The 18,619-nt window shown below is 38.7% G+C and overlaps 1 protein-coding gene across 1 annotated transcript in view; it reads right to left on the minus strand.

The window, feature by feature from the left end:
• The window catches only part of MOXD1 (monooxygenase DBH like 1), a 55,466-nt gene that overhangs the window by 2,310 nt on the left and 34,537 nt on the right, over positions 1-18,619 (minus strand). Inside the window, exons 6-11 of the mRNA XM_035538535.2 lie at positions 17,990-18,092; positions 14,163-14,329; positions 11,722-11,913; positions 8,876-8,935; positions 5,522-5,664; positions 1,971-2,139 (exon numbers count right to left, since the gene is read on the minus strand). Of these exons, the coding sequence (XP_035394428.1) occupies positions 1,971-2,139; positions 5,522-5,664; positions 8,876-8,935; positions 11,722-11,913; positions 14,163-14,329; positions 17,990-18,092 (834 nt within the window). The remainder of the gene's footprint in view (positions 1-1,970; positions 2,140-5,521; positions 5,665-8,875; positions 8,936-11,721; positions 11,914-14,162; positions 14,330-17,989; positions 18,093-18,619) is intronic.

The following is an 18,619-nucleotide window of genomic DNA, read 5'->3' on the forward strand; positions in this document are numbered from 1 at the left end:
CAGGCTTTTGTTTGTTGATTCGTATGACCTTGTTTTGGTTTGTGGGACTGTTTGGTTGGTTTTGTCTTTGTTTTCATCTTTCTGGAAGGTGAAAATGGAAGATTACAGCATTACAGTGCTTTTGGTATATTGGATGACAATTGAAAGCATTCATTGGTACATACAAGGCTTATACTTGCATGTAGAAGCCAGTTAATTGTGCACACATGTTCCACAGAATGGTTGAGGCTGGAAGGGAGCTGTGGAGGTCATGTGGTCCAACCCCCCTGCTGAACCAGGGCCACCTAGAGTAGTGTCATATTTCTATATATTTAGCATTTTTATGCTTCCCTTAGAATTCAGTGCAATTTTTTATGGAGGTTGCATACCTACTTGCCTCTCCTGGCTTTGACATGAAATGAGGGAGATTTGGGTACACCACTTAGTAATGCATTTCTAAATGTACTCCCTACTTACATGGTTTAACTCTTGAATTAAAGGAAACACTGACAGGTTTATGTTGAAGAAAAGAAGTTCTGTGAAAAGAGAGCCCCTGGGCACAAGCATTTTTGAAAGTTTGAATGGCCACCTGTACAGTATGTGCTTGTTTTTCCATGTTGCAATTATTCTTCACTGCAGAAAAAAAAAATAATCTAAATATGGATTTATTCTTAGCAAATACAACACAAAGCTAAAACTGATCAGGAAGCCATCCCTTCAGCAGGATGAAGATCTTATCAAATTAATTCCTCCACTTCAAATTTTTCCTTCTTGTAACAATTCACTGATTGTTTGGACATTCAGGTTAAATCTGTTCTTGATTTTGTTGAGGATGGCCAATTACACATAATATTACTAATAAGAGAAGGAAAAGGAAAGAGTCCTAATCGTATCTTTGAAGAATATGCCCAAGTCATTTGAAATAGGAAACTAATAATAAAAAGGAAGAACTAAACACTCTCATTTCCAGTTAACTCGCTCTTTGAATATGTTCTTTAAGTCGTAAGTATTGTTCCTTCATCCTGTAAGATAAAGGGGAACAGCATTTTCCAGAAAGCAAACTGCTTAAAAAATAGACGCCTGCCCCCTTCTGATAAAATTTCCACGTTTTCCATCTTCTTAACTTGTCCTTTGACAAATAATCAGTGAAAGAGTAGCTAAGCGATTGCTACTAGCTAGCAGTTGCAAAGGTCAAGAAGCTTAACCAAAAACAGTGAATAGTCATATGTATTATCATCACATGTAGTCAATCACATGTAGTCAATGAGTACTTTTCACAGAAGGTCTGTAGTGTCTACTGACATTTAGATTAAATAATAACCTACTGAGTAATTATTTTTATCTTACATTTTCTCATCAAGAAGTTAAAATCTTCCAAAGGTGCACAAAAAAGAGAGAGTGCTAATGCACTGGTCCACTACTATAGACATCTCTAAGACACAAGATCAACATAAAAGTAAGAGATATTGGAAGACTGTTCATATAGCTCTAGGTGGTTTAAGAGTTAAGAAGTTGGATTCTTGAGGCTTCCTTATGCAGCCAATATGCCTTCCCCTACAAAGTGATTCAGAGAAGAAATCTGATTCAGGAATTTCAAATCCTCAATTGCAATGCCCTAACATAAGACCCTGACAATAGAGGGAGCCAATGAAAACTAGCTTTCTAACTTGGTCGCCTAACCTGGATACATATGGTTACTCTTTCATCTGAGTCCTAGGCACAGTGGAGAAGTCCATATTCCTATCACTGAACCCAAATCTTGACCAAAGCTCCAGCTTTTCTATTCTTTTTAAACACTTCTAGAACTTGAGTTACATGAAAGCATTGATAAAGCATTCTCATCATTTGTTATTGCAGGTCTTCAATGGCCATGTAAAGAGTCTGAAACCAGGTACTTATTCATACTCAATCAAGCATGGTAAATCTCATTTGTTTCATAGCATTGTAGCCTCCTTTTTAAGACTTAGAAAACTTGATAGGAATAGACTTACCGACCATTCTGCATTATCTGTTTTTGAACATCTCACATTCACTGGTAGTTTAAGCACAAGCTCATTGTAGGAGAGACCCTCTGATCTGGACCACTTGAACTTGTTCATTGCGTCCATAAATGACAGATTTTTGTATTGCTTAGGACTCTTGATAATAAAAGGCCAAGTCCTGAAGAAAAATAAATACAAAGAATTAAAAAAAAAATAGATAAATGTCATCAAGTTGGAACTGATAAGGGAAAGCTTTGGGAGAATTTACTCAGGAAAACAAAGCACTATTAATATATATATGTATACATAATTCACATTCTCACCTAAATTCTCTCCTAGTGAAACTTGACACAGTGTCACTAACAGACCTATGAAAGTTTGTCATCAGTTTAGAACTTGCCACCATATGCTTTTAAAAATGAAGGATTTTAAGTTAAGAATTACATTGCTGTTCTCATCTACAAACTGAATACACAGGCTATCCAAAACAGATCTTCTATTGTAATCCCACCACCGAGGAAAAAAAAAAAAAAAAGAAAAAAAAAAGTCACACTCTCTACTAAGCTTGACAGACTGTTTTAAAGAAATGTTTGCCATTAGGAAGCTGCTTCCAGATTGCTCTGCCAAGCTCTGGTTGTAACTCAGATAACAAGTCAAACTTCATCTGAGCACGAGGGTGCTAGGTTGGCAACAGTGCCAAAAGATCAAATGACAGTAACCAGTGTTCTGGACGTTGTCTTTTGGCATGTCCCAGTGCCCTGGCTGCAAGAGAACTTTTGGCAAAGGTTGGGATAGAGAGCTGCTGCATTGCTCTAAGAGGGCTGAAAATTCACCAACATTTGGCAAAACTCTCCCTGAACAAGTCGGGTCAGTCCATTTCCCTACCACCATCCTGAGATGTGGGAAGGGAAGGAATGTCTTTGTCTTTCATTTAGTAGAGAAAACTCAAATATAATAATGAAGATTTTTTTTTTAAGTAAATAAAACCTTTTCCATTTTTCTTGCTTTGTCTTGACTCTGCTGGAACAAATGGAAAACACCATGGTGAGTGTGACAAGTTTTTAAAAGCAGAAAGTTATGTAAGCTTTGTGCAAAAAAATAAAGTGGCTAAAACTTTAACTAACCTAATTATTAGTTTAAAAACATGCTGAAGCATGTTATCTTTTTAAAACTGATGGACCTGTGTTATCTTGCAGTATGCTGTCTCCCATTTGCTTTGGTTAATGGGCTGCCTATGCCAAAGTTCAGCTCCACTCAATATATAGGCACGGAGGACATAATTTTAATCAGACACCTATTTTACACTATTGTAGCCCAATCACTTTAATCTCAACTTCTCATGATTTATACCACTGTCTGGGCCACCAGGCTGAGGAAGAAAAGGAGTTTTAAAGTGAGCCACCAGTGCCTTGATCCTGCCTCCAGCTGCCTTCATGTGTAAGTCAAGAGAGATTTTAAAGCAGTCAGTGAAGCAATTCCAGTGTAAAACTGACACAAGAGAGATGAGTATCAGGTCACATATCCTTAGGCTGACAAAGTTTAATGAAACAAGAATTGTGGATTAGGTCATAAATACTAGAGGCATTAATAATCTCTTCTTCTAATTACTCTTCCATTTGCAGCAGACAGTCTGCATACTTACTCTATTCAAAACATCTTTATTTCCCCAGGCCAAATGTGCATTTTTTTCTGAAGTACAGTTATCATGAATGAGCACTCAAGAGAGCATACAATTGTTAGAATATTTTCTTTATAACCTCAGAAAGACTCTTTTAGCTAGGACTGATTTAGAAACTGATCTCCCTGTATTAAAAAGGATTGTAAGTAGAAATATCATTAAAACTGAAGTAGACATTGACTGAATTCTGACTTTTTCAGACTCTTCAGTCTTGGGTGTAAACTTCAGAACTAAGACCAGTAAGTCTGTACATCAAATTACTTTGCAGTAAGAGTTTTATATTTATTTTTCTGTATTTCATTCATTTGGGAACTGTCCGTTTCAGACTATTCCCACACTATGTTTGCAATCACTTCCACTGCTGATCCTCTACTGAGATGCTTTCATTTTGGGCATTGTAAGGAACATTTAATATCTGAAAAAATATGCTATTCATTGATTTTTATATCTTCACACACATATATCCTGTTCATAGTAGGCTTCTTCCCATCTCCTACAAAAGTCTAAATTTTTTGTTAGATTCTGGAGATCACAATTGCTCACAGTGAGCAATATCATTGTGCAGGTCAACCTAGTGAAATAAGAAGGGCAGAAAAGTTAGATCTAACAACTCAGTGCGAGACGTGTTTTTGCCTAGGCCTTCATGATGAAGGCCAGCAAGAGTTCTGCTGACTTAATGAATGAATTGCAACACCTGGTTTAACCTTCCTCCCTGTGCTACACCCCCTGCAAACTCACAGGTCAGCAGCCAGATGCCAGATGAATTGCATGGACCTTCATGATGTTCATTACAGATCCAGAGTTGCCTAAATAGTAACGGTACCCTCCCACCCACACCATTTACGGAGGGGATATTGAATATTTGTGGCCCACTGAAGTAGTCAGAACCTACAACGGAATATTACCCCTTTCAAGCTGAGCAGCATGCCAATGTTCAGCATTTTGTAGGTTATTTCTGTAAGGAAGAAAAATTGATGGTAGGGGAGTTTCTTTCTGACACAGTCCTGTTTACCTCTCAAAAATGTGCAGTGACCTGTTTCCCTGAAAAGCAGGAATCAAAGTCTCAGCAGACAGTGTTTTTGCACAGAAGTGCAAGCTTCTGCAGTCAACAGCTAACCAAAATACTCTTTTCTTCCTCTTGGCTAGATTCCTACCACTTATTCTCCATTTTTCTCTACTCACTTTGTATATCATTTTCTGACTTATTCTTCCAAAGCTCCATCTCCCCATCATGGTGCTTATCTACAATTTTATCTTTTACTATGAATGATTTAATATTCTCTCCCCTCCATTTTTTTCTAATTTACAACTTCTTCCCATTTTGTGCATTCTTGTCAGCGTCACTGAAACAGCACTGAGCTCCAGATGTGAGAAACAGTTCTAGTATCAATTCTCCTCTTGGTTGCATTGATCAGCTGCAGCAGAATTAATGACAACAGATCTACACAGGCTAATTCAACTCTCATGCTCCCAAAGTCCTACTTTTTCAAAAGTATCTATATATCCTTTATTTCTGTCATTGAAACACTGATATGTTTTGCTAAACTGATACTTTTGAAACACTGATATGACATTGATAGAAAGATTTTTGTTTGTTTTTTGATGGTTGTTGGTGGGGTAACTGCTGTAAGAAAAAATGTTTAACAGAAGAAATTGCTTTTCAATTAAAAAAAAAAAAGACACAAAACAATAAAACAATTTGGCAGGAGAAATAAGTAGTTGCACAGGTTGTTCACCAAAATGAGGTGGCATGAGTGATCTTGCAACACATTGCACTATCAGAAAGAAATAAGGGTTGTATAAAAATGACCCTGTAAGACTACAGATTAAAGCAACAGACAGAGATAGAGGTGCTGTACATATTCATAAACATTTTACTTGCCTGACTGGTCTATAGATTTCCTTAACACCAATGAACTGGAGTTGCTCCATGATGTCTGGAATACTTGCACACCGCGTGAGGTTGATTCGTGGGTAATAGAGCAGATATGACAGGCACATTTCATTCCTGGTGCTCAGACCACCCTGAAAATGGGATTTTTCTTTTAATCAAGATAGCATTAGAATTCCACAGGTAGAAACACTGATTAGCATTTATATGTTAATGAAATGTGTATCAGGAAGCCCGATACAACAGGTTTACCTTTCACATTAGGTTATCAAATAAAAAGAAGTTTTTACGTAATTAATTTCAAAATACACTGCAAGCTCAAACAACAGCTCCTGAGCTTAAAAAATGTCAGAAGGAACACCTATCAATAAAATAAGCCTCCAGTTACGTTGAAGAGTATGATCTGAGAAGTTCAGATTTACTTTTGGTTGTTTCCACAGTTCTTATATGTACCACGTTTCAGAAAGATGTCTTCAAAATGGAGCCAATTTAGGAAAAATCTAGTAAGATAATTAGTCTTTTTAACAGAAAATCAAATGAGCTTTGCCTAGTAAAACGGAGGAAGGGATGTAATATGTTTCTATATAGACTACATATTTTGATAGAGTAAGAAAGAAAAAGAGTTATGTATTATATAGTTATGTAGTTATATTTATATTATATAGTTATGGTTTTTATATTTATATCGTTATATTTTATCTAGTAAAACAGATTTGTGGGACTGTTCCCACAGATCTCATAAATTCATGAAGCAGGGCACAAGAGCTAGTGTAATCACCACACAGGAAAATAGGACTACCTGGACTTGACCCTGAAGTATGACAGGATTGAATAATTAAACTCCAACTGCTTGCTTTTCACTAGTAAACATCAGTAACAAACAGAAAGCAGCTGATTTAATTCTGCACAAGGATACAAGGATCAGCAAACTCTTTGCATACATTTTGAGGTATTCTGTTTAACTGAAATTCTTAAAACTCCATGCAAGGCTTTATGAAATTCTCTTTTCCTATCAACATTCCAACCTGTGCACCTTCAGAAATATTTATTTCACTGCCTTGCTACATGCTGTTATGCACCAGTTTGTGAAGTGTCATACCAATTAAAATTACAATATTCAGTTAACTTACCACCCAAAAGTAAGCTAAGACCACAGACCATAGATTTACTACAGGACACCTTCTTTTTGAAGAGTGCTTTACTAGGGAAGCACACTAGTGTGTTTCAACATACACCTTTTTTAAATATGTTTCATTGTTTCTATGCATATTTCACTCAATTAAGATACAGCTGGCACAACAAAAACTGAAAGGACTTGATTCTCTATATTTGGACAAAATGTCTAGTATACAGATAAACAAAAACCTAATACAATGGGTGAACAATTGGCTGACTGGTCGGGCTCAAAGGGTTATAGTAAATGGGGTTACATCAGGCTGGTGGTCACAAAACTAGTGGGCTTCCCCAAGGCTCCATTTTGGGGTCAGATTTCTTTATTGTTTTCATAAATGACTTGGATGCAGGACTTGAAGGTATACTGAGTAAGTTTGCAGATGACACTAAATTGGGAGGAGCTGTTGACTCTATTGAGTGTAGAAAGGCACTGCAGAGAGATGTTGACAAATTAGAGAACTAGGCAATCACCAACAATATGAATTTTAACAAGAACAAGTGCCAGATTCTGCACCTGGGAAGGGGCAACCCTGGCTATACGTACAGACTGAAGAATGAGAGGCTGGAGAGCAGCCTCACAGAAAGGGATCTGGAGGTTTTGGTCAATGGCAAGTTGAATCTGAGTCACCGGTGTGTCCTGACAGACAAAAGGGCCAACAATGTCCTGGGTGCATCAGGCACAGCATTGCTAGCCGGATGAAGGGAGTTATTGTCCTGCTCTGGTACACCCTAACCTAGAGTACTCTGTGCAGTTTTGGGCACCACAATATAAGAAGGACATAATATTATTAGAATGTGTCCAAAGGAAGGCTACGAAGATGGTGAAGAGTCTAGAAGGGAAGATGTATGAGGAATGGCTGAAGTCACTTGGTTTGCTCAGCCCAGAGCAGAGCAGGCTGAGGGGAGGCCTCATGGCGGCCTGCAGCTCCCTCACGAGGGGAGCGGAGGGGCAGGCGCTGAGCTCTGCTCTCTGGGAACAGCGACAGGACCCGAGGGAATGGCATGGAGCTGGGACAGGGGAGGGTCAGGCTGGGTGTGAGGGAAAGGTTCTGCATCCAGAGGGTGGTCAGGAACTGGGACAGGCTCCCCAGGGGGAGTGGGCACAGTGCTGAGCCTGCTAGAGTTCAAGAAGTATTTGGACAATGCTGTCAGACACATGGTCTGATATTTGGGTGGTCTTGTGTAGAGCCAGGAGTTCGACACACGATCCTTGTGGGTCCCTTCCAACTCAGGATATTCTGTGCTTCTATGATTCTATTTTGCGTTTATTCATACACCTACTGCATATGCCTACATGCAACTGATGATTCAGCAAGAGCTATCCCTATGCTCTGGATGTCACGACCAACCAGGTCTTCCCTATTAAACAGATCTCACCTCCTGGAGATCTGGATCCAGCCCCTCCTGAGGACGAGGGATCAGCCCCTGGCAAAAGGCAGGTGCCTGCAGCTATGCCTGTCCCTACATGTAACAGGTTTGGCCTCACTCCCTGGTTTCGCAGTCAGCTGGCACAGTCCAGCTGCTGCAGTAGCTACAAGCACGCGCAGGCAGAGCACCCACTTCTGCCCTGCTCTGGGGATAGCAGCTGCCAAGGAGGGTCTTTGCAACTCCTGGCCAACGTATGCAAAGTACTTATTTGAGCAGTTAGCTGCTGGAAAACATGATAAACGTACCACACCAAGGCTCATGGCTCCCAGCTGCCTCATCTTAGTCATGCCTCAGTCCTACTTTAGGTGCAAGTGGTCTGATCTTAGTCATAGCATAAGTGAAAATCAATATGCAAGAACTCATAATTACATCTTCAGGGAAAGATGGATAACAAGTTCATAAAAATAATTCATTATAATATGCACAATTTACATGTTAATATATGTTATGAAGAAATTGGTCCTTTTGCTACTGAAGTCTCATTTTTCAAGATCTTTTATGTTCTGGCCTGCTTCTTTTTATAAACTAGACATATGAATGCAATATGCAAGAGATCAGACTACGATCATAGTATTTCTTATGACTTAAAACCTAAGACATGAAAGACAATACATAAGTAACTGCACGCAAATTAGCAAATAAGCTCACACATTTTAATAGCATCTTATGAAAAAGATTTTGGTCCCCCAAAATGGTCACCTCAAATTCTGTGTGCTTGTTTTGATCCAATAAAAATTTTCTTACCCATGTCATGCGAATTCGGTCCACAGTACTGTAGTGACATTCTGTGATTAAATTATCCCCCTGAAATACAAGATTTAAGAAGTTCACATTTCTGAAGTTTATGAGCACTAGCTTAGGGTATCTATGGATGACAGCAAAAACTTAAAAGGATCAGAGCAGTTGATATGAGTTTTTGAAAGAGCAAAGGATTAGGTAATTGGTCTATGCTAAAACTTTGGCTATTAGCATTTATATTATCCCATATCCTCAGGGATCCCCCATGGATTTAAACAGAGCCTTATTAAGAGTATGATCTATTTTTTCAAACTGCAGTGGAAGTGCTCAGTTAGAAGCCTATTTTCAGGAAAATTATATATGTGGACAATGTATATAAATGAGTCCTGTTCCAAAACCCTTCCAGTGCTAATTTGGGTATCTCTCCCCAGGCTAATTTATCCTGCCAACTTCTATAGAATTACTTGCCAAATCAGGAAAATAAGGTTTTCCACATCACAATAACAACTATTTATCTGCCAAGACTAGGAGAAGAGGAGTGGCAGGCAAAGACTTAGCTACACCGACAGATATGCATGGGAAAGGCTGAACACTTACCTTCTCAAGTACATGCAATTAACTTTTTGCTGTCTTGACAAACATATCTACAATGTTTTTAAATAAAAAGGTAATATCTTTGCTCCCTGTACCTAATCAAATACGTATCTCAAAATGACCATGATAATCAAATGGAAACAAAAATATTGAAGAACACAGACTTCAAAAATCTGACATTTTGGGGCAACTACATGTGTCACAAGGATGTCATAGGCTTATTTGCTCTGGTTTGTTTTTGTGTATCGCCACCTTCTTTCCATATAACCCATTGTATTAATCTTCCCTGGAGAAATCAGATTACCCTTCAAAGGCTGAGAACTTCTACTTCCCTTTGGGCTTTTCCACTGCCAGATCAGTGATAGCACTAACTGTAGTCTGGGCTACCACAAGAAGGTGTATCAGCCTTGTGCCAGCTAAATGAAGACTGAGCTTTTTGAAGGAGCATGAACAGGCACAACTTCATCACCCTCTGCAGGAAAATGCTTGTTGGCACTAGGGAGGACTCTGTCTCTCCTGGTATAAGGAGCTGCAGAATATTCACTAAAAGTTTTTCCTTTGCAAGATTAGATCTTTTGTGTCCAAATTCAGAAGAGGATACGAGTACACAAAGAAAACAAGATGGACTGCGCAGATGAAAGAAGGATACGCTATGTGGAAGAGCTATCAGGAGAGTGTAACAAGAACTTTGATGAAATTTTTTAATATTATTATTAGTATTATTAGTTAATTGATTAAACTGTGGTCAGAAATATACCAGAATGATGCATGAAAAGTTGTGCTAGTAATTTTGCATAAGATGAAAGCAATTAAAGGGTACAAAAAAGACTCATTTCAGAGAAAGAAAAAAAAATCCAGCTTCTACTCTATCTGTCTTTTTTAAGTTGCTGATACTATCAAATATCTCTTTTTGTCTTTTTGCTGTCTACTCCCTTTTGTTCTTGAATTTTAAGAGGCCCTTCTCTATAATCTGCATGGATATTCCTAAAAGTATTACAGGCTTTCTCTGTAAACCTGTCATCTTCTGCCAGCCCTCTTCCTAAACCCTTCAACATTTCTTTCCTGGAGGAGGTAACACCAGTTTGTCTTTGAAGTCTCCGTGGAGTACTAGCGGTTGGACTTCAAAGACTAAATTCTGCACCTGAACATCCAGATTTTGCTGTAGGAACTAAAGTTAACATTTTATTATTTTTTTTTTGCCTTTCAAGGACAAATGTCAAAGTATCTCAGTGTGGGAGAAGAGACATAAGAGAGGAAGGGACTTGAAGAGAAGCCTAGAAGATCAAACCACAGGGCTCCTGACTATACATGAAGTTCAACCATTCCAATGGCCTTTTCAGTTCAAATCATAAACAGAATGCAGTTGTTTGATATTTTGCATCTGACCAATTCCATGAGGTAATGGGCTTGTTCACATGCACCAGGACAAGCACATCGCCATCTGCACTGCTGGTCAGTTCTGGAGCAACCAGCTCTTTGCACTACTTAGCTTTCTGTCATCAGGCCAAAACTTCAAAAACAGATGCCAGCTGGAACTAACAAGAGATGGGTGAATAATTTTTAAATGAGTGACTCATCCAAAAATATATAGAGAGAGACTTCTTTCATGAAATACCCATGAATAGCTACTGGTTTAATTTAACGCTTTATAATATAAAAATTGTTTGTTTGTTTGTTTTTTAAGTATATTACGTTATCATAAGAGCAGCAGATAGAATTGCATGATTCCTTCTTCCAAAGGGTTTTGTTTACTTAGTGAAACCTCATGTAGAACAGGAGTGTAGAATTTTATTCCCAACAACAAATAAAAATATGAAGCAAATAGAAGACTTGGTTGATTTGCAGACACATTTGCAAGGCTGAATACTTGCCATGTACAAATTCTCAGGATGTGCTATTTGGTTACAACGGCTCAGTAAAGCCACAAGGGAATGTTTCCATTCTTCGGCTGGCCGGATTCACGAAGATGGCACAACCAGGCACACCTGTGATTTTGTTATCCACTCTGTTCAAGAATTTATGATGGTAAAGTTCAAGTCAGTAACTGTAGACACCAAAAAACACCCAGTAGATGAACTGATGGTCCAAGCCAGTTCTGTAATGAATTGTGTGGATACTTACAAGACACAGAAGCTTTAATGCATTAATCACTCATGGGAAAATGACCAAAACATTAAAGAAATTAATCCTAAGTGTGAGTAAATGTTAGGTATATGATCTCTTAAACAACTTCAGGGAAAACATTAAGAGTGTCATACTGGCAAGATGGTTCTTTCTTCTTCCAGATACTGAAACTCCTGGAAGTTGAAGTCAAACTCATCATCATATGCAAGTAGCTTCTGCTCCTCGCCATTGCGGAAGTGGCGCATCCGGATAGCTCTGCCAGCAAGATGAGCATGAAGAAGTACTGCAAACACGTGAATCCCACTAGGTCTCTCAGCACCTAGAGCCTGGCCAGGGGAAACCAACACTATCAGTGTGCTTAGGTGCAATGTAATGTAATGCAGAGTGAAGATATATTAATAAATGCAGTTCATGTTCTGTCAGTTTACAACAAAGTACAGTCTGGAGCAAAAGCAAATCAGAATGTGAAATTAAGGTTTTATAATTAAAAAGTTGCTGGGATTTTTATTTTTTGCTTCTTTTTAATAAAACCATGTCTTAATTCCTAATCCACATAGTTTTTATGAAAATCAACTGGACTGCCAATAGTTATCAATACATTAAGACTTTTCATAGAATCATCATCATAGGATCACAGAATGGCTCGGGTTGGAAGAGACCTTAAAGATCACCTAGTTCCAACCCCCCTGCCATGGGCAGGAATGCCACCAGCTAGATCAGGTTGCCCAGGGCCTAATCTAACCTGGTCTTGAATACCTCCAGGGATGGGGCACCTAAAACCTCCCTGGGTAACTTCTTCCAGTGCCTCATCACCCTCTGAGTGAAGAATTTCCTCCTAACCTCTAATCTAAATCTCCCCTCTTTTAGTTTAAAACCATCCCCCCTTTTACTGTCATTATCTGATTAAGCAAAGAGTCTCTTTTTATAAGTCCCCTTTAAGTGCTGAAAAGCTGCACTGAGGTCACCCTGAAGCCTTCTCTTCTGTAGGCTGAACAGCCCCAGCTCTCTCAGACTTTCTTCATAGAAGTGCTCCAGCCCCTTGATCATCTTTGTGGCCCTCCTCTGGACCCATTCTAACAGATCCACATCATTCTTGTGCTGGGGGCTCCAGACCTGGATGCAGCACTCCAAGTGGGGCCTCATCAGGGCAGAGTAGAGGGGGACAATCACCTCCCTCAGCCTGCTGGACACTCCTTTTTTAATGCAGCCCAGGATGCAGTTGGCCTTTGGGGCTGCAAGCACACACTGCTGGCTCACATCAAGCTTTTTGTCTACCAGAACCCTCAAGTTCTTCTCTGCAAGGATGCTTTCAATGAGTTCTCCACCCACTCTGTACTTGTGTCCGGCATTGCCCTGATCCAGGTGCAGCACTTTGCACTTGGACTTGCTGAACCTCATTAGCTTCACATGGATCCACTTCTCAAGCTTGTCCAGGTCCCTTTGGAGGGGTATATACCATAATTTTATATGTATTATATTGAAATCTCAACATTACTTTAGTGTTACTGACCAATACTGATGAATGTGGATGTTTATTTATAAATAAATAAATAAATATTTAGATAGATCTATGCAGCTATGAATGACATCAGTATTGTGCCACTTTAAATTAAGAAGCTGTAATTACAGTATGTCCTACTTCCCATCCTCAAGTCAACAGACAGTGAAATATTGTAGGTTTATATCTAAAACCTTTTTTCCTGGTCAAAAACTTTTTAAAATCAGTAAATTTGACATCACTTCCATTCCAAGTGAGATCTACAGATCCAAACTTTCGATATACTAAACACTTCTTCTTCAAAGCCCGAAATAGAAATAGTCTGTTATTGCAGTAGCTTTCAAGTGTAGACTTAAGGTCAGAAACCTCACAATAATAGATTACTCCAGTGTTTTTAAGCTGAAATATGCTACAATAATATGTAACATTTAACACCACTAAGAACAAAACTAAATTCCATATGTAATTTGCCCCTTCAATCCACATCATGCAAAGAAGACATTGATCCAGCCTTTCTCTAAAAATGACAGAGTATCTGAGAATCTCAGGTTTCAGACAATATTTCCATTATCTGCAGAGAAATTTAAGCTATCTTCATGAAACCTTGTGTTTAATGAATGCATAATTTTTACTTTGGGCCATACAACAAAACCAGCTCAGGTCTTTAGTTTCTGCGGTTCATCTAAGAACACTTTTCAGGCTTTCACTTTACTATTAGGAGCCTTTTGCATGTGCATAGGTCTTAATTAGTCTCTCTCAACATTTCTTTTAGGTTAGTGATTCCAGGCTATCAATAGCTTTGCCTTGGAAAACAATGTATGTTTATATATTGAACACAGAATTAAATCATCACAAACACAGTATCATTCCATATTACTTGTATCAGAAAAGCAACCTCAATACCGAGCATCCGAAATACCCAGATCCAAAAAGATTCAAAATTCCCTAGAGCAGCATGTAGCAGATGCCTTTGCTCATGTCTTTAACCAGCAACTATCAATCTTCCCAAGACGATAAAGAGGCTGTCCTAAACTATTTCTAAGCATGAAAACCACTGGTGTCAGGCTGGAGACATACCTCTTCCAGACACTCCAATGTGCAGTGACCCTCTGACACAAATTCAGGCATGCCCGGTGGGATATTGTGGAATAGGCTGACCCAAAGACCAGCTTCAATAACCCCAGCATCATATTTCCTTAAAACCGGAGTATAAAATAGCCTCAGACCAGAGTTATCTATTAAGCCTGCAACAAAAAAAAACACAGTCAGCCATGGCTGTAAATCAGTATTAAAAAAAATATAAAAACCCAATCATTTTGCATTTTTAAAGGCTTGTCCTAAGTTTCTTACATGAAAATCGAGAAATCAACCTCAATAACCTGGAAATTAGTCAAACCATATGCAGGAAGCAATAAATAGAGGCAGCCCACAGGAGGGCTGTTAAAGATGGTATGTCGATACCTGCGCTGTTCAGACACAAATGAAAAATGTGTGCTGCTCATAGTCCCTTCTGTTAAGTTACCTAACATGCATGTCAGAGAAAAGAAAGGAGACCACAGGCATACCAAACAAAACAAGGAAATAAGACCTCAAAAGGTGCCATGTATGATTTTAAAATAAAATATTTAAAGCACAACTTAAAGTTGTATTTGTTTTTTTTTTCTTTGAACTTTTGGAGCCGTGTGTTATATTCTGCTTGTGAATTTATAAATTCCTTTACCTTAAGCCCTAATATTAATTATATTTTTTCTTTTAGATTGCCTGTCACATTACAGCATACCTCAGATGACTAAATGCATCCCTTTCACAATCTCCCCAATTAAGAGTATCAACTAAACATATGAGAAATAACTTCCTAAATCACAAACTTGAAGATAATAACAGCACTTTGAGGAAAGAAGGCAAGAGAACTACACTGGCTTTTAATCCTGCCTTCAAGGACTTCTCTTGATTTCAAAAGTAGTTTGAAGAACCAAAGCCTACTGTAAGACGGTTGAGCTTTTAACAGTGAAAATTATATGAATCTACTTCATTCATCTAAATGCCATATGCATTTGTTTGTATATCTACTCAGAATTTGTGCCTCCACTCACTCACTGATTATAAATATTTATCTTGCATTAGCCATTTTTATGAGGCAAGATATAAGCAAAAACAAAGATTAATTTGTATTGCACAAGCCTTAAATTCTGTGTTAGCTCATCTGGTAACTTCCTGTTTGCTGCTCCTTTTCAAATTTCAGCTTTGAAAATCAAAAATGCAAAAACATTGCCAAGTATCTCAGAGAGGTAAGAGGCTTCCTCTATTAGTCTTCTAAAAAACAAAACAGACATAGCAGTGGCTTAAACCAAATTTTCCATCAGTATGAAATCAGCAGGTTATTTTAAGATAGGCAAATGACAGAGGGACAGAGGAGGCACTAAGTTACTCCTTCCCTGCAGTACCTAAGACAGAGTAGCATGTAAGTATTACAGAACAAACGATATGAGCTAAGCACAACCAATTACAAGTGGTAGGGAACTACAAGACAATCTGCAGTATACAAATCATATTTCAGCAGATATACACTGTACCACAACATCTCAATTTTAATTCATTTTGGAATCTGCACTCATTCCCTTTCTGAAGCTATCTGTAATCTCATCAACTTGGATTTTTGTGGTATTCCCCCTTCAAGCAGGCTGCTAATATCTAAATACCAGAAATTGTTACGATATCTAAGAGTTTTTGTTAAACAAAATCAAAAGAGGTCATCTGTCATATTAAAGGGGATGTAAATGACTTCAGAAAAGGAAACATTCAAAAATAGACAAGAAGCAATTCTTGAGTCTAACCAGGAGCCAGCACTGACTATGAAGCTGAGTCACTTAGGCAAACATTGCCCCAGATGCAGAGGGGAACCTGATGGCTTAATTGCAAGACCCAAGCTGGGAAAACACAGACCCCAAAATGGGAAAAGAAAGGTGATCTGGTGGCAGGATGGGTGGGAGGACTCGCACACCCCACCTGCACCAAAGCAGCGGGAGCACCTGGGTCCTCTCTTTCCCTCTCTTATCACAATCTCATACCATGTATTTTGTCAAGGAGGAGAGAAACGCCACGCAGATCACAGACACCCTGCTCTGCCTACGCTCTCTGAACTTTCCCAGGTCTTTGGTGAGACTCTGTGTTCACCTGGGGCTGTCCCAACAAAAAGCAAAGCTGTCTCCGTTGCTTATGAAGGAAACAAAATATTACTGATTCCGAGATTTTGTGTGTGTTACTTAAACTAAACCAAAATCATACAGCACAGTCAATTAAAAGAAAATAGTGAATTTAGGGACACAGCCTCATTTGGATACAAGCTTTCTGCATGTGACACATCAGGCTTTCAGGTAGTATTTGGTGGAAAAGTGTGTAGCATCAAGGATGCAAACAAAGATTGCTGTATCACATAAGAATCACAGAATCACAGAATCACATAATCATCTAGGTTGGAAGAGACCTCAAGTTCATCTAGTCCAACCTCTGTCCTAACACTAACAAGACCTCCACTAAACCATACCACTAAGGACTACATCTAAACGTCTTTTAAAGACCTCCAGGGATGGTGACTCAACCACTTCCCTGGGCAGCCCATTCCAATGCCTAACAACCCTTTCAGTAAAGAAGTTCTTCCTAATATCCAACCTAAACCTCCCCTGGCGCAACTTTAGCCCATTCCCCCTTGTCCTGTCACCAGGCACGTGGGAGAATAGACCAACCCCCACCTCTCTACAGCCTCCTTTAATGTACCTATAGAGAGTGATGAGGTCTCCCCTGAGCCTCCTCTTATCCAGGCTAAACAACCCCAGCTCCCTCAGCCACTCCTCATAAGACTTGTTCTCCAGACCCCTCACCAGCTTCGTTGCCCTTCTCTGGACTCTCTCGAGCACCTCCATGTCCTTCTTGTAGCGAGGTGCCCAAAACTGAACACAGTACTCGAGGTGCGGCCTCAAAGAATGTGTATGCTGAAGGGTGAGTGGCTGTCATTAAATAAAACAATTTTAAGAAAGTTCATTTCTGACATCACAAAGAGAGGGAATAACAGTAAGATAGAATGCCCCAGCCAAAACAAAGGAATTTACTTAAATACATAGGGATGTAAAGAAGGACCAGTACACTGTGCTGCAATGGATTTTACTTAGTTCATCCGTACTAGTCATCAGAATATCCTCAGACATAGTAGCTCAACAAATTTTTGTTAAAGAACAAAAAAAAATTACTGATCTTTTCAAAAGTCAGCTTTGAAGTATCCTAGATTTTTGGGGGCTCCCCAGTTTCACACAAAAACTTAATTTTCTTTCTTCTAGGTATAAATAAATTTTAGAATGAAGATTAAAAAATAACATTATAAAAGAGAAGCTTATCAATTAAGATAAACTGGTTTTACCTAATGAATAGTCTAGAATCCTGAGTTTTCATTTCACTTTCAGAAATTACCCACAGTGTAGGTAGATATCTTTAAAAAAGTACTTTAAAAATGAATAAAAGGCACATTCCCTGTGATGCTATCTAGCACATTGAGTGATGTACTGCTATTTCTCAATCTGAATAATGAGACTTCTGGATCTCTGATATGGATTTCAGAGCAAAAGCAAAGCACAGAGAGAGAGATAACATGAAGAATGTTGTGATAAAAGGTGTATTCACCTGGTCCACAACTCCTTGTATCTCTGAATCTCCCACTGTCTTCAGGCTAAGACAGTGTGAAGTTTTTCTCACTTCAGTGCAATGAGAAAAACACTGGGAACCAGGAACTATTGAGCAGGGAAAAATAGCCTCAGCTTTGCATCTCTTCTGTTTGCAGTGTGATGCAATGAGAAACTCCTGTGTCTAGAACATTTTTCAAACTTGCATGTTTTAAAGAGTGTGAGGGTACAAACCTTCCATGTATGATGGATTGTCGTAGTGCACCTCCATAAGAACAAACTGAGGGTCAGCTGCTGTGCCGATGGATAAGCCAACGTGGGGAGGGTAGGTGAAGCCCTGGAAATCAACACTTGCACATTAATCTAAGGAACTTTTCCCATAATTAAAAGTGGTTTTTGTGTGTGTGTGTGTGTGTGTGTTGTTTTTTTAATAAATAAAATTACCGATACAATCATCATAATAATTAAATTTACAAATGTAACTTTCTGAACATGGCATTTTGGCATACTATATTTATTAATATTATATGCACTAAATAACTATGCCAGTATAAATTATTAGGTCTTGTGCTTTCCAAAAGGTAAAGCCCTGAGCAACCCAGTCTGTCCTCATGGCTTACCCTCCTTGAAGTAGGAGGCAGGACTAAAAACTTCATGAGGTCTCTTTCAACCCGCATTATCCAATGATCTTATGATTTTTTATCCTTTATTTATTGCTTGAGTGGAAAATGAAAATGCCATTTTAGATGTATAAACACTGCACCATCAAGCAGTTAGTCTGACAATAAAATCCTAATGAAAAAGTGAATCTACATTTTAAATGTTTCTAGTTTACAAAAGCAGTAATTTTCAAGGAATACTGAA

Source organism: Cygnus atratus, chromosome 3 (genome assembly GCF_013377495.2).
Source record: "Cygnus atratus isolate AKBS03 ecotype Queensland, Australia chromosome 3, CAtr_DNAZoo_HiC_assembly, whole genome shotgun sequence".
Lineage (NCBI taxonomy): Eukaryota > Metazoa > Chordata > Aves > Anseriformes > Anatidae > Cygnus > Cygnus atratus.